This window comes from Culex quinquefasciatus, chromosome 2 (assembly GCF_015732765.1).
Source record: "Culex quinquefasciatus strain JHB chromosome 2, VPISU_Cqui_1.0_pri_paternal, whole genome shotgun sequence".
In the NCBI taxonomy this organism is placed as follows: Eukaryota; Metazoa; Arthropoda; class Insecta; order Diptera; family Culicidae; genus Culex; species Culex quinquefasciatus.
The window spans coordinates 137,234,983-137,261,409 of record NC_051862.1 but is presented as its reverse complement, the minus strand read 5'-3'; the positions used below and the strand labels follow the sequence as shown (position 1 = coordinate 137,261,409).

The 26,427-nt window shown below is 42.8% G+C and overlaps 1 protein-coding gene across 2 annotated transcripts in view; it reads right to left on the bottom strand.

Moving 5' to 3' along the window:
- The window catches only part of LOC6037882 (tribbles homolog 2), a 74,643-nt gene extending 48,469 nt beyond the window's left edge, over positions 1 to 26,174 (bottom strand). Inside the window, exons 1-4 of one of the 2 annotated variants that reach the window (XM_038253062.1) lie at positions 25,647 to 26,174; positions 20,047 to 21,019; positions 12,700 to 12,828; positions 12,238 to 12,398 (exon numbers count right to left, since the gene is read on the bottom strand). In XM_038253062.1, the coding sequence (XP_038108990.1) occupies positions 12,238 to 12,398; positions 12,700 to 12,828; positions 20,047 to 20,637 (881 nt within the window). In that variant the 5' untranslated portion in view covers positions 20,638 to 21,019; positions 25,647 to 26,174. Of the gene's footprint in view, positions 1 to 12,237; positions 12,399 to 12,699; positions 12,829 to 20,046; positions 21,020 to 24,751; positions 24,896 to 25,646 lie in introns of those variants that run through there. The other variant, XM_038253063.1, reaches the window with a different exon arrangement.
- Between the last annotated feature and the right edge of the window lie 253 nt (positions 26,175 to 26,427).

The window sequence follows — 26,427 nt, the reverse complement described above, 5'->3', positions numbered from 1 at the left end:
TCTCAATTCAAATCGAGCACAATTTACTCTCGACCATCTGCGGTGTTTGTGCAACTCGAACATATATCAAATATTAGTCAAGGCACCATCTGCCCCTGGTAATCCAGTTTTCTGAACTTGAACTTGAAAGCGATTAGAAAACCCTACCTCCAAAATCAAGGCTCCACCGCAGAGGGTCACGACAACTTTCCATCAACCCCCTCGTTGAACACGACCAGCGGCAGATGGCCTAGTTTCGGCTGGCGATAAAACCATTGTCACCCGACGTCGACTCCATCAACGCCGTCGTCAAAGGTCATGTTGACATTGAAACGCCATAAACGACGCTCTTTAATTACACATTCGATCACCTTTGGGCTGACGCTACGTCTGTGTTTGTACTGCTGCTACGCTACGCTGCCGATCTTCTTGGAGTGGAATCACATTGCTGCTCTATCATCAATTCCGTGGAGTACCCGCAGCACCACCGTGCGAACTCGCTGAGTCAATAGCGGTGTCTAGCGGAGAAGTCGTACTCACACACAGCCAGTCGTCGAAGACGATCGAGACTCGATTGCGCCAACACGACTACGTTGGCCGTTTCATGGCGGTAGCTGCCTGCAAGCCGTGGAAAACCAAACAGAAATTGAAAAATCGCTGCGCGCGCGCGCTGGTATGGGTGGAAGCGCGATCGCAACTTGGTGTGTTGGTGGGCCGCGGCTTTTCGCGCGGCGCGATGACATTGAACTTGCTCAAGAGTCGATATATCACGTCCGCGGCCGATGCGCGCACGCTCGGTTGGTGGTGCATTCTTCGACGAAGACGGGGTGAACGAGGCGAGGGGATTTTTCCGACTGCTCCGACATCCGTTGGCGTTGAGAAAGCTTGGAGCAGCGCTGAAATCATGGCCAAGGACTTGGTTGGGCGTGGGTTTGCGGGGTCGTCAAGATGTCGTGGGATTTTCGTAAGATCGTCTTAGATCACTTGATATTGATGGATTTGTAGGACTTGTGGTATCGTTGAAAAGTTATCAGAAAATGACGTCTTCTCAAGATCCTTAACGATGCATTATCTTGGCTGATCTACGAAAGCAAGATTGGTATTGATCAGAGATCAATCTACACGGAAAAAAGTCCAATCCCGAAATCGTGAATTTTGTTCATGAATGTGAGAACATCAAGCATCTTTCGAAGGGGTCTACACCCAACACGCCTTCCTGTCAATGTTAATAACAATTGATTTATTGAATTGTAGCATTCGAATGCATTGAGACATCCCAATCGCTCAAGCGGCCAGACCTACCCTGTAAAGTTTACCGCAGAGATGATTCATGAATTCGATTGAATTTGATCCTGAATGTCCCTCTCTGAGGGGAAACTACATTGCCAACGCCACATTCTTTCAAGCTGTTCAATACCGATCAAGCTTTGATCAAATTAAGGTATTCGGAGTTAATGATCGAGTTGGAGTTGGAAGCAATTTGTGCCGGTTCAGTTCTAGGTTCTAAGTAGATACCTAACTAGAACACAACAAAGTTACAGTTCCGAATTCTACTAACCTCAGCTCTACATAACACCCTTTCCTCCAGAGCTCAACACGCTAATTGATGCCATGGGAACTACTTGCGGCTACTCAAAGCGCCGTAGACCGCAATCTACCAAGAACCTCCAAAGCTCGCGCGAGCGCGGTTGAATAAATTCAGATCAATGTTGCCGTAATGACCGTCTTGTTTGTGTTTTGCTGGTCTCACAAAGTCTTGGTCGCTATGTGCCAGTTTCCAGCAGTGCTGCCAGTTACAAGCCCCGTTAGCGGAGAGCAACTAACCGGGTCTACAAAGTCCGACACGCCAAAATCTTGGTCAAGGCTATTTCCATAAGTACGGCCAGAGCCGAGTAGAAGTTGCACGGCAAATGGAAACAATTGGCCGCGCGGATCTTGGTGTTCTTTGGAGCGCCAAGTCTCTTGAGGGGGGGAGGGGGGGGGGGGGTTCTCTCTCGATCATGGCCATCGGATCGCTGCGGACTCTGCGCTAGTAATGGTTAATTGTCTGATTGATTGAGCCGCCAATTGCTCTCGGAGCCACCCCCTCGGTAGACCGGGGGGCTTATGTTAATGTATAGCTGCACACCGGATCGACGGAAATTAGACAATGAAGAGTGTGGCCGCCGACGGATTTCCAACCAGTGCTGCGCCAGTATTGCCCAACCGGCTCTCCGGCATGCAAGCCATGGAGGTCAACGGCGGCGAATACAATCGACACAATTGGCTTTGAACTCGATCCACTTTGGCCCTCGTGGTTCTACGTGTGCGGCGGGGCCCGGCTATTATTCTGGCCGTAATGACATGCCAGTACACGACCTCCTTTTTTTTGGGTTGCACGCAGATCAAGGTCTGCGTTCTATTCACGCAGCTTGATTTATAGCCACTTTCTCGCGCAAAACAATCACAGAAAGGTCCTTGCATCAAATCTGCATAGCACTCGGTTCTAAGAAAACCAGTTGGATCGCGCGAGACGCTCTTCGTCAATTCTACACAAGAAAGAAATGAAGGGAGAAAGTTTCCTTTCAATTCTTGCTGAGGAGGGTCGCCGCGAGAACCCCTTTCTTCTTGGAAAGAAATGCATTTTCGACGCCGCGCTGTTCAAGCACCGAATTCAGGTTTTCGAGTGGGAAATCCTTTTACGGATAAGGAGGTCGCCGATTTGGTGGGAATCTAATCGCGTTTAAACAACTTTCACTCGCGGACGCGGCTTTTGTTGGCGCCGAAATAATTAGGAAGAACCGGAACCTTTCTTCTGGAACTGGTTGGTTGAGATCAAGCGAAGTGGGAATGGAAATTGGGTTCATTCGCCTTTTGATTTACAGTCGTAATGTCAGTTACATTGACTTGATGGACTTCACCTATGTGAGCTATCTGAAGTTGAAAAAAACTTTGACCTCAACAATTCTAAGAAGTCCATATGTTGGACTTAGTCTCAAGTTTATACTCATTCCTCGTGTGCCGGATTCCGCAATCCAATCTGAAAGTTCGTGTTATATATGGAAAATATTTTGGTTAAAATGTCGATAAGAATATACCGAAATGAATGGAAAATTTGCCTAGTAGGTTCAAAATAGGGACATCTATCCTATTATGAACAAACTGTGATGAAAACAATTCCAGAGTTTTTTTTTTGAAACCAAATTTTCATTTTTTTGCTTTTTGGGTGTTTTTGAATACCCCTGACTCAAGGCGGTTCTAAAAACACCCAAAAAGCAAAATATCAAAATTTGGTTTATAGGACCTTTTCAAAAAAAAAAAACTCTAGAATTTTAAATTGCTCCCCAAAAGTTCGGTCGTGAATTTCGAATGGAAGTACTTCTTCTAAACAATCCCCTAGATATTGAAACCAACTAACCAACTCAACTCCGTACCAAACCCCACATCCATTACCCCAAAAACCTTCACGACGACCCTAACGGTGTCATCCCTAAGTAGAGCCCAACACAAACTCTCCAGGAAAAGTGCCGTTGGCCGACCTAGAAAAACTGTGGCGAGCGCGCGCACACGCCAAGAGAGATCGCTGGCATTCATCATGTTTTTGTAAATCCGTCCAAGTTTCTCCTCAGCAACCGAACAATATCCACGTACTGAGGGCTGGTGGTACTTCTGTCAAAACCGACACTTTGTCGACTGACCTCGAATCGCGTTTTTTTGTGTGTAAATTTCAATTTCGAGCAAACCTTGCAATATCTTCAAGAGTGTGCCTGAGCTGCGCCGAAACAAAGCCCCAGACCGATTCGCGTACGCACACACAGTGCTTCGGCTCTACCGAGATTGTTTACACTGTAAATCTCGCAGTGCTGGCGACTTCAAGATCGCGCCGCCGTTTTGTAATTTAATCATTGCTAGTTAGACACCTTTTTTCCTTCTTTCAGCCCTGAGGTAGGGACGGCGTCGCGACGCCAGTTTTGTTTGTAAAACGGTGCGCAATTACGCGCGCGCACACCCAATGGGCTGCTGCTGCTGCTGGAAATGTCTTGGAGGCCACCGCTGCAGAACTAACGAACTTTGTGAGGACCGTACGGTAATTAGCGGCAGCGGGGGGGGGACTTGCGAGCCGGCCCTTGGTTCTTTGGTTGTGGGGCTTAAATTAGATTAGCATATGATACGTTGTTTGCACTTGTGACGGTTATTAGCGTCAAAGTGCATTAGAGTTTGCTCGTAAAACTAATGGAGTGTGTTGCAGTTAGAAAATGGAAATGTTGGGTGATCAGGTGATCTTGGCGGTACTAACTACATAGAATCATACGTATCCAAGAACTTCCTTCTCAAAAATCGTCAAACTCTACGCGAAACTCATTTGAAAATACCGCGGAGATTTTTCCATGTCCGCTTAAAAAAGTGGAGCATCATTACTTCCCCTCTTCAAAATCCCTTTGCTTGTCCCTGGCAGGCGGTGAGGATATGAGCAGCCGGCAATGGATGGCTTTCATGGTTCTGCCTGTTCTGTCCAGGTAGAATTGGTTTTAATTTTCTTTAATAAATTTCAAAGCAATCAGGGTTGGACAATCATCACTTATACATGACGAAATCCAGACTGCAACCCGCTAAAATCACCATCTTCAAGCGAAGCGAGGAATCATTCAAGGTTTTCTACCTGAATCCGCTGCTATCCCAGATCGTCAACGGACAGACACGGACAGACTTTTTGAGGCAAATTCGATATTCGAAGGGGTGATTTTCGTCTTGGCTAATTATTTGTTTGAATTGAGTAAAATATGGGTTAGTTCAACCAATAATTTAGTAAGCTCTGCCAAAATTTTATCAAACCTTACAAGTTCTAAGCTAACTTTACTAAGATTTTTGTCATGACGAAAATTAAACGGAGAAAAATTAGTTCCCAAAATCAGATACAAGCGTGGAATAGTTTTTTTTGTGGTTCCGAATTTCATAAACACTTGTTCACGGGTTTGGGAACTTTTTTCCTCCGTGTAATCGACAATTTTAACTTCAAGGTCAGTAGATCCGAGATATGCCTGAGATATGAAGGATTTCCATCGTTACGGTCCCAAATTCGTATGTAAGAATGTAAACCAGGGTTGAAAGAATCTTTCTCAACCAAGATTCACTGAAGAAAGAAAAAGAGAGAAGAGAGAACACGCCTCTCTTTACTCTTTCGCGAGGCATCGCTGGATGAAAGTGCAATGAATGATATTTTTAGATTTTCGTGAGAAACTTCATTTTGTTGATGATCAATATTTGTAGACATAACAGTTTGAGGATTCTAACTTCATGAACAGGACTTACATGATTGGTGGTAGGGGTAGAGAATCAACAGTCTGACAAGTCTGATCCAAATTGACCCTAAATTCCGTTCTAACTCCGTTCATATCGCCCTTTGGCCTATTCATTACCAAATCTCGCACCGAATTCACAAGTATTTCCTCACACGCCAGCAAAACTTTGCCAAATCAAACTCGGCGCGCGTCACGAAATGCCGCCAACGCGGGCGCGCTGCAACATTTCACACCCCAACCATCAACCACCATCGACACGTTGGAACGCGCCTTTTGAACCCTTTCCCAATTTATATTGCAGACTCCGTCCGTCCGTCCGACCGTCGTCACCCGCAGACTGCCGATCTGTCCCAACGCTTAGGGTGAGCGGATGTAATTCCGACTACTTTTTGGATATCTTGGAATGTTGAAGGACCAAGCGGATCACATCCTGAATAATAGTGTATATTGGACCTTCTGGACGAAACATCGCTCCGCACTCCTCAATAGAGCTCGAATTGTTTCATCGAGTTGCCGTCACAACTGTAATCTCTTGGCCGTCTACAAACATTGCAGTGCACGACGACTACGCCACCTCTCGTCGCGTGGTGTGTGGTGTTGTGCAGTACTCGCTCAACACTATTGGCCGCGGTTCTCAGCTGTGTTGATACACAACACTCAACTCTCGGGCTAGTAGACGACTGGTTTTGCGCGCTGCACAACTACTACTACCACTACGATGAACAAAAACAAAAAAAGTGAGAGAAAAGCACCACTTGAACGCGGGGCTCTCTCAATGTCAACGTTGCAACACGTGTTCGGCAACCGGTTTCGCGGGTCTTGGTGGTGCAGCAGCAGCACAACTACATCGGCAGAGGTCGACACACGTGCCCCGTTTTGGTTGCCGCATCCAGCGATAGATCTGTGAACGGGTGAACTTGGGCACGGAGAGAAATTCGGTTGAACGTTTTTGAATAAGTCAGGCCAAGTCCACGCCAGGATTTCCCTCCGTGCACCCACCGCTTAGCGGTGTGGAAGTGCCGATCAATTAGATGGAAGTTGCTGTCAGGCCTCGCGTTGAGCAATGTCTTCATGTGCGCGCAAGATTGATTGACCGCTACCGTTTATTTTTGTTTCGCCGTCACCCCCCAGAACCACAAAGCTGACTTGGAGTTGAACTTTGGCGAGCCGTCTTGTCTAATTCGGAGCTCGTCACGGCCAAAGATGCCATTATTGCTCTCTCTGCGCTGGTCCGAGGTTCTGCGGTCAAAAAAAGTCCACGACGACGACGACAAGCCTTAAGGGTATCATTATCCAGCTTTTGGGGACGACGACGAGTGGCGGTGAGAAAGCAGCTCGAAATTGGGGTCATAGAGCATGGTGCGAGAGTACTTGAAAGAAGAAACGCTCGGAACGCTGCTGCTGCTGCTACCAGTTGTTTCAAGGTTCCGGTGTTCCAGTTTGCGATTCTGCGATGTGTACCTTCTCTCTTTGGACGCTCCAAATGGAAATCGAGCCGCGGCCAAACCGTACTGGCCGTAATGAGTGATTCTAGCGCAGCGTGTACGTAGAGGTTGGGCAACCAGCGGTGTGAACTAGTTTACACAGTTCCAATGTTTTGCGGCTAAGGTCGGGCCGGGCAGAGAGTAAAAAAGGAAGGCAAAACGAGAGAGATTTTGAAAAGCCGGAAGGGTCGCCTTTCGAGAGTTGACCTTCGGGGCTGCGACGGAAGGGTCCGTACATTTTTGTTGAGGTTGCGAAGCGTGAAATGTTTGCGCTTGCGTGACTGTGCAAAATTGTGCGCGAGCACGTGGTCGGCACACGCCGCGCACACTTTAAGAAGGGATCCTTCAGGAAGTAGTCTTCGTCATCGGCAGCCGAGTGAGACCGGGAGGTTTTGAATTAATTACAGGGGGAATGATTCGTTTAAGCTTGTTTGGCGTTGATTAATGTGGAGGTATATGGATTGTTGCAATTAATATTAATAAGAACGAAAAACCATGCGGTTTAATGAATTTCAGATGTTCAAGCTTCAGTGAATTCAGATACTTTAAAACGTTATTTCGAATGTTAAAATCATTCGCAAAATGTCTTCAAAATTTAATTAAACCTTTTGCAATACATTTCATAAACAAGAGAAATATAACCTACAACTTAGGCAAATTTGTAAGTAACTCTAACATCAAACGATATCATCCCATTTTCAGCTCTAAGTACAGTTCAGTTCAGACTCGAGTATCCGATGTTTTGATTATCGGAAATTCGATTATCCGAAGATTTCTTAGGAACCTCGGATGATCAAGCAGAGACTAACAGAGCAACAGCCTTAGATTTCAGCAATTCGATTTATTTTTAATTTGGCTGAAACTTTTTGGGTGTCTTCCGTATACCGAAAGAAGCCATTTAGCATCATAAGATTGTCCATATCATATCAATACGTTATTTTCAGGTGCCCATACAGCATTTCCATTTGGAAAAAGCATAAACCGAAAAACGTTCTCCAATCGGACTCACAATTTTTCTGGGGTTCATTAGCCGAAATAATTAGACCCGTATTTTTGTGTTTGGCCGTTAGGGTGACCTACACCGTGCTAGGGTGATCCCAAAAACGGCAATTTTCGTCAATTTTCGCAAAAACCGCATTTTTGAAAAAATATAACTCCGTGCCATTTCAACCGATTTTAGCAGGGAATTTCAGGGAAAAACAATTTGAGATTCGAAAAATACAGCCAAACATTTGAAAAAGTCGTATGAAATTTTAAAATGGTGTTTTGACCGTTTCTGACCAAAGAGCCTTTGGCTAAAAATATTTTTATCGGTTTCCTCGCAAAATAGCGAAAAACCCGGATTTTATATTCAAAAAATCATATCTCGGATTCCGGTTCATGAACTCCTGCTAGATTGTTGGAACTTTCAACTATTATTCATTGAAAGGCCAACTAATCATCTTTCATTTGCGTTTAAAACTATGTTAATCGATTTATTTTTTGTTTTATTTATATTTTTTATGGAACTTAAAATATATTTTTTTGGAAAGTTCCGCAATAGGAAAAACAGTCTGTCTTTATCCAAAATAACCTTCAGTTTTCAAAAAATCGAAAGTTAGGGTTTAAAAAATATCAAAAATAAATTTAGTGAAATGTTGATAAAGTGCACCGTTTTCAAGTAAGAGTAATTCTTAAGGAAACTTTTTTGAAAAAAAAGCACAGTTTTTCAATTTTTTAAAACATTGCTAGAGCGTCCAATTTCCCGGGGTTACAAAATTCCCGGGAAACGGGAAATTTTCAACAAATTTCCTGGGAAATCCCGGGAATTCCCGGGAAATTTGAAATTTAACGAAAATTATTCTAATCCTGTTTCTGATTAATCTTTTGCAACGAAATTGTATACAACAGCAACTTTAATGGTCAAAATGAGTGTGAGGATCCATTAATGGCTTGACTGCTTGTAAAAAATCATGTAACTTTGAGAAAATATATAAACTTTCAAATTTTTTAATCTTTCAAATCGTCCCAAATGAATGAAAATATTGTAATTTTTTTGTTGAGGAGGATCAAAGCAATTTTATGCTCCACAACCATAAAATTGTTTTAAAATTTGTCTCAGTGACCATAAAGTTAAAATAAAAAAAAAACCAAAAAAATTTACTTGTGAATAAATAAATTGAAAAGTTCAACTTTTAACCCTCTACAACCCAACCCCGCCTCTAGACGGGCTTCGATCTTTAAAAAACGCCAAAAATCCAGTTTTCAATCAATTTTTGATCTTTAAAAAGCATTGGAAAGGAGAACTCTTAAAATTTTAGAAAATATTAGGGTAAGAAGTTTGACTTGTTTTATTTAATTTTGCCAATGTTTTTAAAATATACTTTTTTATGAGTCAACTATGGCTGTGTTTTTAGTAACATTTCCTATATTTTTAGTAAAAAGAAGTATGCATTAATTTTTGTAGTGTCCCTAGCTATGTCCCTAGCTCTACGCATTTTTTTATAATTTAAATGAGAATGATGCCATTTTAGAGCAGAAAATGTGAAAAACAAACAAAAAATTAAAAAAGTGACTGTAATAACATGAAAAATTTAGAAAATCTAAATGTAATGATATCAGGTGGTAGAATAGGCCAAGTACTACCAAACGCAAACATAAACTAAACAAGATATTAAATACAAATTAAAATACTAAGAATAAAACAAGAAAAACATAAAACAAGAGAAGTAATGTTTTTCGAAGAACAAAAGTTGCTTAAAAAGACCTCCAAAAGAGAAAAAAAATATTCGAAAAAAAAATTGGCAGTAATTTCAAAGCTGAAAAGTATAACTTTTCGATTCTGTTATTTTTATTAGAGAAAAGTACGCCGTTTCGTCGTTCGACAATTTCAGGACCACCCCTGTTGATAGTCTCACGAATACAACCTAATCCCGAACTTTAAACGCACAAGATCTCCAACGATCCAACCTTCTCTTCCATCACTCGTTCAGCGGAGAATGGCATTTCACAAACGCCAAGTCGTTTAGCATGTCAAATTATCTAGCCGCAGCGCGTATAGTGAAGGTACACCCCGTCATCGCTACCGTAGTCGTTGTAGGCGGGCTTAGTGATGGTATTCACTGCGCCACGGAGGTCAAACCATTGAAATTAGGCTTTCGCAAGCGCGCACCAAATGGAACAACTCTGGTTTAGACGCTCATTTCGGGCTAGCTGTTGAAAGCCCCACTCGGTGCGTAACTTGGAAGCTTGGTTGGAGGTCAACCCCGAACGTCAACCATGGAACTTGTACCGAGAGCTCGGAGAACGTGTCAGCTGGGTCAACACTGCAGCACTGCGGTGTTGACGTTCCGTCACACAGCTGCTGATACAATCGCAGCTTCAACAGATAAAGATTTCTTCCGCAATATTTGCATTTTCGCCACTTGTAGCGCCACTAGTAAGCGACGGGGTGACCGCCATCTGAGTCTACAAACAACAATGCCGCAGATTGCAGCAGCAGCAGCTGACTCAAGTTGGGTTGTGGTAATGATCTGTTGTCGCAAAAATACCAAAAAATCGCTTCAAGCACTGCGCCAAATTAAAACAGCAAAAAATGAGGTCTCTGGCGAGCAACTGTCCTGGCCCCTTCAATTATGCTGCACTCGAGGGCGGCTGCTTGCGTGAACACGTCGACGGCGGCGGTCATTTGTTCGGCACATAATATATCAACTCCCATAACCTTCAAATCGGTTGGCAATTGTTTCGGCTTTGTTGTGGCGGTCGGTTCGCCACTAGCAGTCTGTCTAACAAGGGGGCGCAACGTCACGATCTGATCTCCCTCGTTATGCTCACCAGTACCAGCTAATAGCTGGGTAAACACTCAGCCACTACGAGTTTGTTACTCGCGCGCACCTTTCAAACAAATTTTAGGAGAGCAAGAATTGCGAAAATTCGACCGTTTCTCACCGCGCGCGGTGTACGTGCCTCCCCCGAAATAACTCGCGCCGTCGCTGGTGTGATTAGCAAATTGCTACCACTAATACGACTACCTAGTAGTGACCAACGCACGCTCTTCTTTGTTGTGGTGTCTAACCTCCATATGAATCATACGTTGGTTCGACAGGGGCTGCGACCAAACTAGCAAGTCCAATAAATACACACTATGATTGGTCCGTTTCACACCGACTCTCTTCTCTCTCGCACTCGTCATACCGCGAAGCTTCGGCAATTACCGACGATGATTACTGTCGAAATTCACGTTCTAGCAGCGATTTTATTTATTTTTTTTGTCAGGGGTGACGAAACCAATGCTTAATTTTAAGCATTCGGATATTCTAAAATTTATTTAAACCGTTTCAACGAATCATCTCTGCAGTGTATTTTATGAGGTTGGTCTGGCCTGAAAAGACAGTGAGCAAGAAAGCAACTCTTTTTCCTCCAGATTTCTCCCGTGAACTCTTCTTAACTTCGGAGCAAACGAGATAGAGAAGCAGAGCAAACAGGAGGAATTTGGAAAAAAGAGAGTTGCTCTCATGCTCACTGTCTTACTCTGAGCATTCAATATTTGACGTGTGTTTTATGTTAAAATCAATAAATTGGCTGATTTTTTTTAATTAGACATAAAGTTTGATTTTATTTATTTATTTTTTTGTCGGAATCAGTGGTGACGAAACCAGTCCTTTTCAGATGTTTATTCTTAGTTTTTTTACTATTCCGAATTGGCATAGTAAATAATTGCAGTTAATTTAAGAGGTTGGTCTGACCCGGAAAGACAGTAAGCAAGAGCGTAACTCTCTTTCCACCAGGCTTCTCTCGTGTATTCTGCTTAACCTTGGATCAAACGAGAGAGAAGCAAAGGGAAAAAGGGAGGAATCTGGAGAAAAGAGAGTTGCTCTCTTTTGCTCACTGTTAAATACTCTGAGCATTGAAAATTTGACGTCTATTTATGCTCACATCAATAAACTGGCTGATTTTTTTCAATTTGACAAAAATTTATGTCAGGAATATTTCACAAGAACCCCTGCTCCAAATTCGACCTCGACTAAACAACATTAAAATATGAATGTCAGAGGGAGCGCGCTCTTACAACAGATCTCATCGTCGCGCCACGATCTGGTTGCAGATCAGGCAGACCCTGCGCTAGATGGAACTGCGATGGATTGGGAAACAATCGAGTCCCCCAAGTACAATAAGCTCACGTCGCGAGCTCTCGTCAAACTTCTACGACCAACTTCTTGGTCCGCGACTTATGCTGTTGGGTGCTCTATGAGAGAATCAAACCCAAGACCCAGTCTCGCGTAATTTTGCATATTCACTACAATGAGACCACTAGAACGCCTAGCGCAAATGATCCGTGACCAATGCGCTTTGCCGCACGGCGACGACGTCGCTGACGAAATACATTTTGTTACAATTTTGCAACCATCATGGGCGAGAGCTATTTCCGACCGCGACAACTCATCGCGGTTAAAAATAAGTTTCAGTCTAACCATTTCTCGGTGGCGTTGGCAAGCAATTAGCCACATGGGACTCACCTTTCACTGTCGGCAAACACAAACTTCCGCAGCTTGAGATCACGCAGCACGATGCCCTGCTCGTGGCAGGTCTTGACCACCTCGCACATCTGGCGGAACAGCCGGCGGGCTTCCGGCTCGCGGAGGCGCTTCCGGACGCGGACGTGCGAGTGCAGGTCGCCCTAGGGAGCGAGAAGGGTGAATAAATATGTTGAGGGTTAGTGATTTGCGGCTTTTGGTTGATGGGGGTTTTTTTTAATGATGGACACGTGACCGGTTACGCGTAATGGTTTGAAGAGAAAGACCACCTAACGCGTCTTGTGTAGCACCCTATAACATCGTAGCTAGGGTGGCACGTCGTCGATTTATTACAATATACATCTTGGTATGAAATAATAAGCCATATTAGTCATATCGCCGACGTGCCACCCAAGGTACAATGCTATGATATGGGCTTCATCAAGCAAAACTCGTTGAACCTACCTGCGACGGTGCGAAGAACAGATACGTTTGGTTGTTTCCCTGTATGACTTTGTGCAAGAAATTAACGTGCGGGTGCCCGTCCAGCCGGAAGTGGGCGGTCAGCAGGTTCGAGCACGGGTTGTTGGCGATCTGAAACGATAAAACAAAACACATTAGTCAGTCGGTAATTGCAATTGTAACACCCTCCCCCCATCTGCAAATGCAATTAGTTCAACGATGATCGATAACGCGATCGCGCTGCTAATGGGTCGCACATTCGCGGAATTAGCTTCACAACACCTTGGAATTAAGTTGCTACATTGTGCCCAAATATGGACAACCCACCACAACCACCGCTTGTGGAGAGAGGTTGCACACAGAACGGTTCTACACGTCGTGCAGATGCAGTCAATCAATCAATATCCGATGGCCAATAGCGCCGTCATATGGAGAGTAATTGCATCGGGGTTGAACCATCTCCACCGGCGTTGGAGGTGGTCCGGGCCAGGCCATTTCCAAACGGTTTACGCGGTGTGGTACGTACGATTTGTACAGCCATCAACGCGAGACTTCAGAGATGGTGAGGGCGACGGCGTGCAAAAATTATTGCGTACAAGATCGACGACCAGCGAGACTCGCTGGACTCACTTGGTAACATTTCAATTGCACCAACGCGCGGCGGCACGGCGGTCAAATATGGTAAAATGATCAAGTCCGGGGGCAGCTGTGAATTGAATTATACCAGCGCCGACTCCGGAGGGGAAAACCTTCGGCGGAGAAGTGGTCTCTAGCTTGTTTTTACGTTGAAAGAAAGAAACCTTCAAATTTGGGTTGATTGCGACAGTCTACCCAACCTGCAGTACTGTCAGATCATCTCTAATGGTCACTGACAGCCAGAGAACATGTCAACGCAGCCATGGGTGTGGCCGCCGTTTGGGCTGTCGTTTGATTCAGCAGTTTCGCACTATTAAAATGAAGGTAGGTATGTGTAAACGAGCCTATCCCCCAGCAGTGGACACTCCCCCACGCCGAATTAAACAAGCGATTCTTTACGGCTGGGTAAGGGAGTGGACGTCGATTCACTTGATTTGATATGTTTCTCTGTGTAAGCAAACTACTACTAACGAGAAGTTTGTTCTAGACAGGCAATTAAGGTAATTGAGGCAAACAGACTAAACATTTAAGAAAACGTAAATTTGAACTGAAGAAATGTTACGTTTTATTGATTTTATGTTGATTTTTGCTTCTTTTGTTGCTCATGTAAATGTTGCCAGATTACCAAACTTGTAATCATTAAAAATTCATTTATTTTACTTAAATCTCAATAACTTATGACAGTGTTTTCAGATCATCAAACTTTATGGCACAATAGTTTTTTTAATGTCAATTCCGAGATGTATAAAAATGGAAATGAAACTAATTTTCAACCAAATTCACAGCATTTGGCCATGAAATTAAACAAAATTCACTATCGTATCGATATCTGATCACAGTGTTGCCAGATTATCAAACTTAATTTTTATCGGAAATGTTTTCCAAAAATCAGATTACAGTCAAGACTCGATTATCTGAAGGCCCCGGGAAAATTTCACCTCGACACGATAAAACTTTTTTTATGCCTTATTTTTGATTGTCGAGTTCAACCTAACCGAACATGCGCTAAAATAATTTAGTATTTTTAAATCCAGGATGGCGGCCATAACGGCGATGATTTAATATTTAAAAATGCCTTTAATTTTTAATAATCAATCTATACCTCAAATTTTACTAAAATGGAGTCGCAGGGTTCGATTCCCATCTGCTGCAACCTTCCATCGGATGAGGAAGTAAAATGTCGGTCCCGGCCTTGGTTGTTAGGCCGTTAAGTCATTCAAGGTGTAGGAGTTGTCTTCATGCCATAAGTACAAACAACACACCAAACCAAGCCTACTCCGGTGGAATCGCTGGCGGCGGTTGGACTCGCAATCCAAAGGTCGTCAGTCGTCACAGAAAAAAATAATGTAAATTTGGAAGCTGTAATTTTGGAAGGTTGAATATTACCTCTTTTATGATGTAATTTTATCTCAATTCAGACTGAAAAAGTGACATTACACCAGAAAAGTGGTAAAATTACACATTTCCAGAGGTAAAATTACACCTTTTTTCTGACATAAAAGATGTACCCCTTCCCAGATGTAATATTACCATGATTTTTTTTTCTGTGTGGGGTGGAAGGTTCCTTGGAGTAAAAAGAGGTTTGGGTGCTCTCCCCATTCAAGCCTTCGGACTCCTAGGTTCGAGCAGAAACTTGCAATAGAGACCACAAAAGACCCGGGGGTCGTTAATGTGGATGGTTTGATTTTTTTTGGAGTCGCAGAACTCAAATTTTATGTTAAAAACAAGAAAATTGAAAAATAAGATATTTTTGTGGTTCGATTATCCGAAATCCCATACAAACCTCCGGATAATCGAGTCTGGACCGTATCAGTTTCATAAGAACTCTTGTAAATTTTGCCCAAATCTAATCTAATCTAACATAGATGCAGCCCTACTGTGTTCACCGCAGAGAGGATTCTGTGAACGGAACACATTTCACACAGGTGAGGTCTAGAGCGTCCAATTTCCCGTCCCGGGGAAAAAATTCCCGGAAATTCCCGGGATTTCCCGAAAATTCCCGGGATTTCCCGAAAAAAAAAAATTTCCCGTTTCCCGGGAAATTTGTAAATTTTCCGGAAATTCCCGAAATTCAAGCGGAAGTATACATTTCTTAAATTTTTTGAACTTTTTTTGGAAAATGCTCTGAAAAAATAATAAATGATCAAACTCAACATGATTTTGTTAAATTACATGTTTTGTTTGGTTTATATATAATTAATGAGATTATCAGAAATTATGACATCAGAATTATTTCTGGTAATATTAATTTTTAAGGCAACTGGGAATAGATCTTGTTTAATGAGTATTAAATTATTACAATTAGGTAAGCTTTCAACAGATTGATGTAATTTAATCAAAACAATATTAACTCCTTACCTCAAAATTAAAATTGAGATTTTTTTTACGTTTTTGTTTACCATGATCAAATGAGATGAAAATCGAATTTGTGCAAAAAGAATTAATTCAATTGGTTGAATACCTAGTACTAAATAAATTACAATTTGAAGTAAAAGAATTATAAAGCACTGGTGCAACTACAGGTGCTAGAGGGTTAAATGTGAAAAATTGAAGACTTTTTGTGGATTGATGTTAGTTTATCGTGTAATTTAAATCATGAAACATGATAATACAAAAAAAATCATTGATAAATTACTTTCTATTGTTTGTTCTTAAAAAATGCAAGAATATATTCAAAGCTTGCTCAAATATTTGAAAACATTGGGTTGTTTGGAGTAAAACCAGCTTTACCATTTGTTCAAGAGCTGAAACCAGTATTTTTCATGAAAAACATAATTTCTGCATGTTTTTTTTCTCATTTCAATAAACTGGTAACAGAGGCATGTTTAAAATTTCTCATCAAATAATACCAAAATACATTTTCTTGTAGTTGAATGAGTTTTTACATGCAGTCAAGCTGTCTTCACGCTTATTTAAACCATTAATGTTGATGTCCTATACAATTTTGTTGCTTAATATTAATTAAAACCAAGACCATAACAATTTTCAATAAATTTAAAATTTCCCGGGAATTCCCGGGATTTCCCGGGAAATTAGCTGAAAATTTCCCGTTTCCCGGGAAATTTGTAACCCCGGGAAATTGGACGCTCTAGTGAGGTCGGATGCGTGGACATACCGTGCCAAACGCTCCAGTTTGTAATTTCGAAAAAGTTAAGTTGGTTTGTATCGGTTATGTAACTTCTTGAAAATTTCAGATTTTTTCCCATCCTTTTTTCAAATCTTGATCATTTTCATCATGCGGTGACAATAGTTTGAAACTAAAAAAAAATATTTTTATTTTAAATTTTATATTTAAATCTTTCGGCTTGGAATATAAAAAAAAATTAGGCCTGTAATTTGCCATTTATTTTCTTTTTCAAACTTTCTTATTAAAGTTGTTAGGTTCTAAAAGTACCTGCAAGAACCGGACAACATTACTACCTATTTTATAAAAAAAATGCTAAAATTAATCATTTGATGTGAGATGCCAAACCGAAAATAAGAACACGAATTGCATGATATTGAAAGAGGCAGAAATAAACATTTCAATGGGAATTTCCTCTCAATGAAACATTGCTATATATACAAAATAAATATACTTTCATTCATCTTTTCCTGGCACTTCCAATTGCGCACCGAGTTGCGTCACGACAACCGCATCAGCAGCACAGTCCAGTGATTTTCCCCCCATTTCTTTCTGCACTGAACAACGCGGAAACGATTCCACGACTTTCTGAACACGCCATCACGGCGCAGCACACCAACCGGTGCGCACTATAATGAGATATCCGACGACTTCCTCGTCGGTACAACCAGCCGAGTGCGAGAAAGAAAGTAAAAGGGCGAACCTCTCCGGCGTGTAATTACGCGTGCAGTGTGCAGATCTTACGCCCCGCGAATACTAGGTAGTGGCTTGCTTGCGCTAGTACATCGAAAGATTGCATAAGACTCTTTCTTTGCTTACTAGAAGAAGGTACGGTGCGGTAGTACAGCGCCAAAATTGCACGTAAACAACAACGCGAGCGAACGGTGTGATGTCCCGAGCGCGTAGCTTCGAATCAACCCGGAAGGCCGATTCGACTACGGCGACGTTCTACGTGCCGCGCAGCAGCATCAATAGCGTGACCGGTTATTTCTGGAACAGTCTTTATCGCGCAAAGTTGCGAAATACCTCGAAAAGAAGAAGAACGCGTGGCGTGGGGGCGATGGCGTCGTTCTTTGGTGCGACTACGTGCGATTTTGGGGGTAACCCTTGGCGCGTAGACGTGATCAGCGAGTTGAGCTGAGGGTTTGTGGACGGTGATTGGCGTTGGTAAACAACAGTCGCTTGAGGCGTGTTATCGCCGAGATCGTCAACACTCAGGATCACGTTGTACGACTGTGGGTGTGGAATAGTACCCTCGGGGTAAACACGATGCACGCGATGCCAGGTGATCTTTGGAGCTAATCGCTCCAAGCTTGATTTGCTAATTGGTTGACAAGCGCAAGCTGAAGTTCTGAAGTTCTCACAGAACGTTACCAAGATTTCCTCTTATCACTTGAAACGCTACAGGGTGACTCATTCCAAACACCCAGTCATGGGGTGTCCTGATTAGTCATCCGTTTCAATTGTGTTTGTGGTGTGACAAATTGCACAATCGTCGTTTATTAATATGCAAGCAATCGGCTACGATCGGATGACGAACGAATCCCTTTGTCTACGGCGCTACATCCGTCTCGTAGAGAGTATTCAGGACGCAACTCAGTGACACAATTTCTCGCGCAACAAAGAATTCCAACGCATCTTTTTCCTCGCGACGCAATTCTTCCCTCTGGTCAGCAGTGTGCAAAAAGATGATACCAAGCGCTGAGGTTGCGTGTGTCCGATGACGACTTCACGTCGTCGTAGAACTAATCAGTAATTTTGGGTTCGTTTACGCGCGCGGCGTAGAGACGACGATGAACCGTCAAGGTCGCTACACGCTACGCGTTCCCAGATAAAGTTCAAGGATGGTTCGATGGCGGAGGTAATGGCAGGTGTGTGTACGTGAAGAAGTTGGCGTTTGGCGTTTCGAAATTTGAGCAGATGATAAGGTAGAATGGGGAGTTACACCCAAATTTGGTTGCTTGGACAATTGCTTAAACTCAACCCACTTCAACGAACCATCTCTGCGGTAAACTTTATGCAGTAGGCCTGGTCGCTTTAACACTGGAACGCCCAACGCATGTCCAACTTACACGGACGCCCAAGCCTCCCAAAAAAGGTGGAACGGTAACTTCAACTCGCTGGTTCTCGGGCATTACTCAACCAATCGGGACGATTCTTGTTTCCAGTGATTTGTAATAAAGTCTAGATGATCCTAAAATTTTGCAGAACTTGATTTGAACAAATCTATAATTTCTGCGACCGAAAACATCGTTCCATCTTTTTTTAAAAGACTGCCTGCGCGGAATTTTGGGCGATTTTTTTTTTTTACACGCGAAAAAAAAAGTTGGAACGATGTTTTCGATCGCAAAAATTACAGATTTGATCAAATTAAGTTCTGCAAAGCTCTAGAATCATCTAGACATCCTAACAAATCACTGGAAAGAAGAATTATCTTGATTGGTTGAGTTGTGCCCGAGAACCATTGAGTTGAAGTTGCCGTTCCAACTTTTTTGGAGCCTTGGACGTTGGAATGTTAACAAGAACAAGAAACAATGGACAAGAAGGGTGCTAGGCGTAACCTAACCTAAGGCACTCTCCAGGATCCCTTCGACAGATTAGCTGAGATAGGGTTTGTTCAGATTAGATTAGATTAGATTTGGGGCTCTCTTGGATTATACATAATATTTTCACAAATTCTCTATTCTATGGGAAAACGCAACAAATCGTTCTTAGTTAAGATACAGAATAGCAAAATATTCCAACGAAGAAAATCGGTGTTGCGAAGGACGTACGATTTTTCAGACCTCAGAAACTCTCTAGAGCTTAGCTACTCATAGAATTCATCAAATCATCGCCGTCGTGCTAACTTGTCGTACGTGCATTTTGGGCCAAATTGAGTTAAGAACACCATTTTGTGCAGCTCACAATGCCTCACCTTTTGACCTTAGCAGATCCCCAAAATTCAATTTCAATCAAGAGATATTCAATAAAAACCGAAAAAAAAACTCCGTGCATTTTTGTCCCTTTCCATATGAAAAAAATTTCAATCTAGTCGTGCTATCTTGACACAGCCTGAAAATGGATGTAAGTAGGACAATTAGCCAAAGGGATTTCAGGTCAGAACGCGTTTGACACAAGTACGAGCTCGACTACCGTAAACATTTTCAATTCTAATTCAGGACTCCGGCACCCAAATTCAACCAATCTTTGGGGCAAAGCACAGAATGGTCAACCAAACAAAACGTGTTTGTTATTGTTTACATTGCGTGCTCTCGTTTTTGTTTATTCATGGTCAAATTTTAAAACGAGTTTTTCTCGGAACACGCGACGTATGACAAGATAGCACGGCATTTGAAGAATTCCGAGGGGTTTAATTTTTTAGGAAATCGGGAAATCTCGGTCCTAGAAATTTGAGATCGATTTTAAGGTAATCTGACCATATTTATCAGGGCTGTGGCTTTGAAGCCAGGTTCTTTTCGGAACCGGAATCATAGTCGACAAATTCTGGGAGTTTTAATCGGAGTCGCCAGGTGAAGGTGAGTTATCTGACTCTACAGCCCAGAGCCCAAATCAACGATATCGATGCATTCTGAGATGAAAGAACTTACCTTGCACACCAACTCCTCCTGCGTCTTCAGATCGGTACACCGGAAGAGCGAGCTGCCCTCCACGATGTCCAGCAGCAGGTAGCGCTCGGCCAGGATGGTGGCGTTCAGCGGCGGGGCCGCGTTCGTCGAGATGGCATCCCGCTGGGGGTACAGAGCCGTAGAACCGGCCCCGTTGGCAGTGCTGCGCCGCCCACCAACCTGCTGCTGCTGCTGCTGCTGATGGTGGTGATGATTCCGGTAACACTGGCGATGGTACGGACACTTTTTGTTCGCGGGACCGACGGCGGCCGCGGCGGCTGATCCGGCGAGCGCGAGGTTCGACGCCGCGGACGAACTGGAAGCGGCTGCCGCTGCGGCGGCTGCAGCGGCCACCAGCGCGACCGAACTCGAGTTGTTCACGAAGGTTACCGTCGCGGGAATGGTGGTCGCGGTACCGTTGGCGGACACCGTCACCGGAATCAGCTGCGGGTGGTGTTGCGTTTGCTGCTGCTGCTGCTGCGCAGATGTCGACGGTTCATCTGGCTTGGTCAGCAGCAGGCGCGCAAAGTTGATCCCGGCGGGGATCGTTACGGGGGAATTTATCGTATCCATTGCGATGTGAGTACGATGTTTGCGAGATTAGAAGCACCAACTAGAGAGATATCACACTTTTAGCTACTATTTATATTTGCACGAACACTAGAGGAATTCTTCTTCGAAGAGGCTATCTTGACCGAGGGGTGGGGTGTTTAAAAATCTTCCGTTCTTCACCTGAATTCTGCCGTACACTACGCGCGTCACTTCTAGTGAGCCATCTTGGAGCCCACTTCACGGTTTTGTACTAAATCTCACACACTAGACGAACATGAACTTTCCTGAAGCACGTTCACAGCTAGCAACCATCATGTTGTTGCGCCATACGGATCACACTGAATTTCACCACCGGGCGTTGTTTCTGCAGCTCCAAACGCGGAACTAGATCAAGTTCTGCGACCTGCAATTAAAAAATCAAAAGTTTTCCGTTAAAACCAAACTTCAACACGGCGCGCAAACAACTTCAGCTTGGTGGGGCGATGACGAAATCGTACTGCAGTATTGAACCAGAAGTGCAAACGTTTGTTGTTGACAACGAGTGCACGGTCAGCAATCGGCTACAAGTGGAGCGCTGCGTAAGCGATTCGACGACGCGCCCAAGGAAGTAAGCACGGCGCGGTAGTGCCAGCGACCTCCGCCGTAAACAGTGCGATGATAACAAACCGCAGGGTGGCTCGAACAGATTGAGCGTTCTTGCTTGGAGGTACGTGATTTTTGTATGAGTTCTACAGAAGCGTTTCGTCACATTGTGACACAAAGAATACATGAACAGACACGTCGTCGTCGGTCATGACATTCAAACGAAACCACTTAAAGTTTGATGACGATGCAAAAATTAATCACACTAGACCTGGTCGAACATGAACGAAGCAATTTCAAGTGCTGACGAAATGGGCAGCTGGAGAAAAAGTTAAGTTCCTGTAACTGATCGAAGATCTTGGCAACCTTATCAGCTCGTAAAAGTTTTACAATTTTCCATATTTTGTTTACAGAACGGATAACATTGAGCTGAAACCTACGCTAATATATCCTAGTAATGATTCTACATCTGCCCGGTGTAAAGCCACATCCGACTAATTTTAAAGCTATAAAAACTCGCGACGTTCCACGTTGCCACATTACATTGGCAGTCGTAAAAAAATCGTCTTCCAGGCCTAAAATTTACATCCTTTCGAAGGGTGCGACGACGCTCCGTTTCCCCCCTATCTTTACGAGTTCGTCACCAGGTGCATCCGAAAGAACCCATAAATTCCTTTACAAAGTTTACAGGGTTTCGGTCATAAACCAGGGGTGCGCCTTGCCTGGTTCGATCTAGCTTCGCGTGCTCGATGTCCTCATTTGAAGCGAAATTGTCGCACCTAGGCAGGGCCCGAGTTACCCCTCCCGGCTTTTATTCCTAGAAAAAGAGGACAATAGCGCGCTCAAGTTGGTAAATCTGCCTGGTTGACACCGAATTCGCGCAGGTCGATTCTCCAGGAACGTTCGTCAAGTGTTTCTAATAAGGGCGAGCGCAGCTCGTCGTCTGCCTGGAATCGAACCAAGAAAAACTTCTTGTCCCTCTTTTCGAGACGATACATGATTCATGCCGGGTAGACGAAGGGGGTCAATTTCAAAACATACAGCCCGCCACATGGGCTGTCGATCGAATTACGAAACCGGGGCAAGAGAAAGACGACCCCCGGACGATTCTTAAACGCGCAATTAGCGAGTGTGCGATAGAAGAAAACAAGCCCGTCGATTCACCCGAAAAATCTACACGTTTGTTCGAGCATTGTGTTTAATCGATAAACAAGCATTTTCCTGTTGGTTCGCGAACGAACCTTTATTTTTCGCAATCGCCACAAAAACAGAAGAAAGCTTCCACCACCTCGGCCGCGATAAGAGAGCTGTGGTGATAACACGTTAGTACACTGCTGTTTAGTAAGAGCGATAAGCGCCAGACTTCAAGTCACGCGAAATGCGCTCCGAATTCAGTTTATTCTGGGAAATTTGAATTACGTAATTTAGAGGTCTTCTAAATAACCTACTTCATACTGGTTGGTTGGCGCAGTTAATCGCAAGTTGTTTACGTTCTCGACCAGTGGGAACATTTTAAAGCAATCAGTTGAGGTCAGTGCTGGCCGAGAATCCGACATTGACCGCAGCAGGACCGCAGAGTCTATATTTGGAGCGCGATCACCCCGAAAATATCTGTCAGAAGCGCGCGATTTCGTTGAATGAAGCTTGAAGGAAGGCGTTTGAGACGGTGATTGGAGAGAGGAATCTTTCAGTTTTGTTGTGTTCTCAATTTGTACATCACTTAATTGCGGAATATGTTTCAACCTCTTTACTTTTAAGGAAAAAAAAACTGAATTTTTCAATTCAATTCAATTCGGGTTTATTTGTGAATAATCAAGTAACAATGAGTTCATTTAGGTGCATAACAGGGTTTTGGAGTTCCTTCAGCTGCGTGTTACATCGTAATTCAATCGAAGGCATTATTACTTATAACTATTGGATAGACAAGAGTAAGAAAAAGTTTTCAAAAAACTTACAGAAAGTGCAATGAGAAAAGGATAGATGATAAAGAGAAAGCATAATACTAGATCACAAAAAATTTTAATCAATTATAGATGTACTTGATCATCAGCTCCCCAAGGGCCAGGAATTTTTCCGAAAAACAGAATTTTCAAAAAGTTCAATACACTTATTCAATAAATTTCCAAACGTTTTAAAGAAACCTGCTAGTTCACTTCTAATCAGGCTATTCATCATTAAATTTTATCAAAATTATTTCCGGACTAAATCTCCAACCTTTTTTACTATTTGGTGATATTTGCAGAATCTTAGATAATAATTAAGTTGATTATTATTTTTTAAATTCATATTGAAAAATATTTGTATCCGACATAATTTTTTTTATAAAGGAAAAATCGAAAAATCCAATCTTTATTGGGGTTTCAATTTGAATCAATCTACAGCCCAGACTCAACTTCGGATAATCGAATCAGGAAAAAACAGTTTTTCGTTGTCTAATTTTGGATGGTCGAGCTTAGGTATGAAAAAATTATTCAGAATTTTTAAATTCTGGATGGCGGCCAAAATGGCGGAGATGCAATATTAAAAAAAATGCATTTTATTTTTAACCTACGGGAAGTCGCGTGTTTTCGCCTTTCTAACAAGTGTCCTTACAAACTGCGTACAAAGTACACGTACGCGACCTCCGGTGGGTTAATAAGCAATCAACAACTCACATTTGACTAAAATGGGGTCGTAAAACACAAATATTATGTTAAAAAAAGAAAATGAAAAAAAAAACGTAAACAATTTTTTTTGTTCGTGATCCAAAGTCCCATACAAACCTTCGGATTATCGACCTTGGGTAATCGAAACTTCGGATAATCGAATTTGGACTGTATTTCTAAATATTTAGCAAAGACCTCTAAAGTGATTTTTAAAAGGCACTATTAACATAGGTATTAAAAAATAAAAATTGCATTTATAAAATAATCGAAGTTATGGTTACTACATTATGACAAAACATCAAAAATCATTTTAAAAAAATCACGAGGCTTCTATTAAGAATTAAGACCCACAATTCAGCTTTAATAATAATAATGAAAACTTAACAAATTACCAAAATTGAAGTTTAAATATCAAAATTTGCAACATAAATATTTATTGTTATCCAACGTGTTTTTTTTATTTGTTGTAAATTTTTTGGAGATGATCAACAATGACCCAACAAAGTTAAAAAAGGAAAAAAAAAAATCTTTACCTAAAATTTTAAAGTTTTATTGTTTAGTTGTTTTTTTCGCCAGAAGAAATAATTGTATATCAAGTATTAGCCATCCTGGCAACCACATTGAATTAAACAGCTGTTGAAAGTTAGTACGTAGCTATAATATCTCAGTTAAGATCAGCAAATGTGCAAATAAAAAATGCTGAATCAACTAATAAATAATTCAATGCAATAATATTATCTTTTATTTTCTATCACTTTTGAACTTGTTTGAAAAAAATAACTAATCTTATACTTCCTTCCATAAACATATTATTTTAATATGCAAACCTAATAAAAAAATACTTTTAAATCTCCTTCTAATAAATCTCAATTGAGGTTACTAAACTCTACAAAACCCCTTCGCCAAACCTGCTTCAATTCGTGACGCAAAGCTTCCAAATCACACCAAACTCTCTTCCACTTTCCACACCAAAACACATTACGGTACTTTCGCCCAGTAGCAGCAGCAGCACCAAAATCGTGAACTTTGCAAAACTTTCTTCTTTTGTTTATGTATTGTTTTCTTCACCACTCGCTTCCCACTCCCCACACCTCACGCTCCTATCGCCATTACTCTTATCAGCTCTTTCTCCTTTTTGCGGATAATTTTCTCTTTCCCCAAACGCCGCGCGCGTCATCAACCTTTCTCTCCGCGCTGCACTTCTTCCCCGTCTCTTTCGTCTCATACGCTCCGCTCTCACTCCATCTCTCTCTCTCTCTCGCTCAACTCAGCGCGTAGAAGAGGACAGAGCGAAGCCGAAAATAATTTTCAAGGCGATCGCATTGAAATTATTTTAAAATTCTCGCCGGAATCGCCATCATACGCAATTTCGCAACTCGTCGGCCACGCAATTCAAAAATTCACACGCGCGCTCACAATACTCACGCACGTACACACGCGCAAAAATACGTAGTAGCGTCGCGCGTAGTAAACAGTATCCGTAGTAGTAGCAGGCCGTGCGTGGCACCCACACACACACACTTGCACGACGCAGAGCAACCCCGCGTCAGGGTCGCCTACTTGTTTATGTGTGCGCGTGTGTTTGCGCGTTGCTTAGCAAGGTGTCACAATAATAGACACAATCTTTCAATGCTTATTTTTTTCGCTACTCTTCACTTGCGTTGCGGTTTGACGCAATGAGTTGGCACCGCTGGAAGCTCTCAATGACGAACTTTTTTTTTGTTTCGATTCTTGACACTATCACCAAGCTGAGCTGTTATCATGGCGTTCTAATCAATCAACAGTTGAGACAACCATCATTACCTTGCAACAACACTCTCTTGATTGCCTTTTGGAGGCCGTATTTCACGATATTGCGAAAATCTAGTCTTCACCGATTCACAAGATGGTCAGCTGACAAAGATGGACTCTCTTCTCTATCCTGTTTTCCAAATGGCGACGCTGCACACTGTTATCCTTTAGCTTTTCCTCCAATATCCGGGGGCACTGATTTTCCGAAATAACAACTTCCCTTGGAAGAAAATTCCGCAACACTTTTCTGCTTCACAATCCAAGTGTTGCTCACCTGCTCTCTGTTTTTCCAACACAACGAATCGTGCTCTCTTCTTTCAGCACACACACACACTCACTCACGCTCCTCTTCTCATTCACTCACTCAAAATCACGACGGGCCGAGAATGATGAGAGAACGAACGAAATCGAACCTGCGACGACAATCGACGGAAAACGGCGGAGGAGCGAACCAAAAACACCTCAATCCACGTTGGAAGCCATCACTGAACTGCTGGCGGCACGATGTGTTGCTGTACAGGCCCGTCGTACGCTTGGCTTGATCAGCGCGTCGTTGTACGTACCAGCGCTTGGGCGAATGAGAGAGGAACGGGGAAAGCGAAAAGTGGACTCGGGAGAGAGAGCACGGCGGCAGTGCTGCCGGATTTGTTGGCGTGGTTTTGAGAGGGTGATTTCGACTATGTCATGGAACCAGATGAAGTTTCAAGAAAGTGGTTGCTGAATCAAGAAAGTAGATCCACGTTGCTTTGTGATGGGCTGCAGATCGTTAGTCTCCCTAGATTGCGGATCGTTC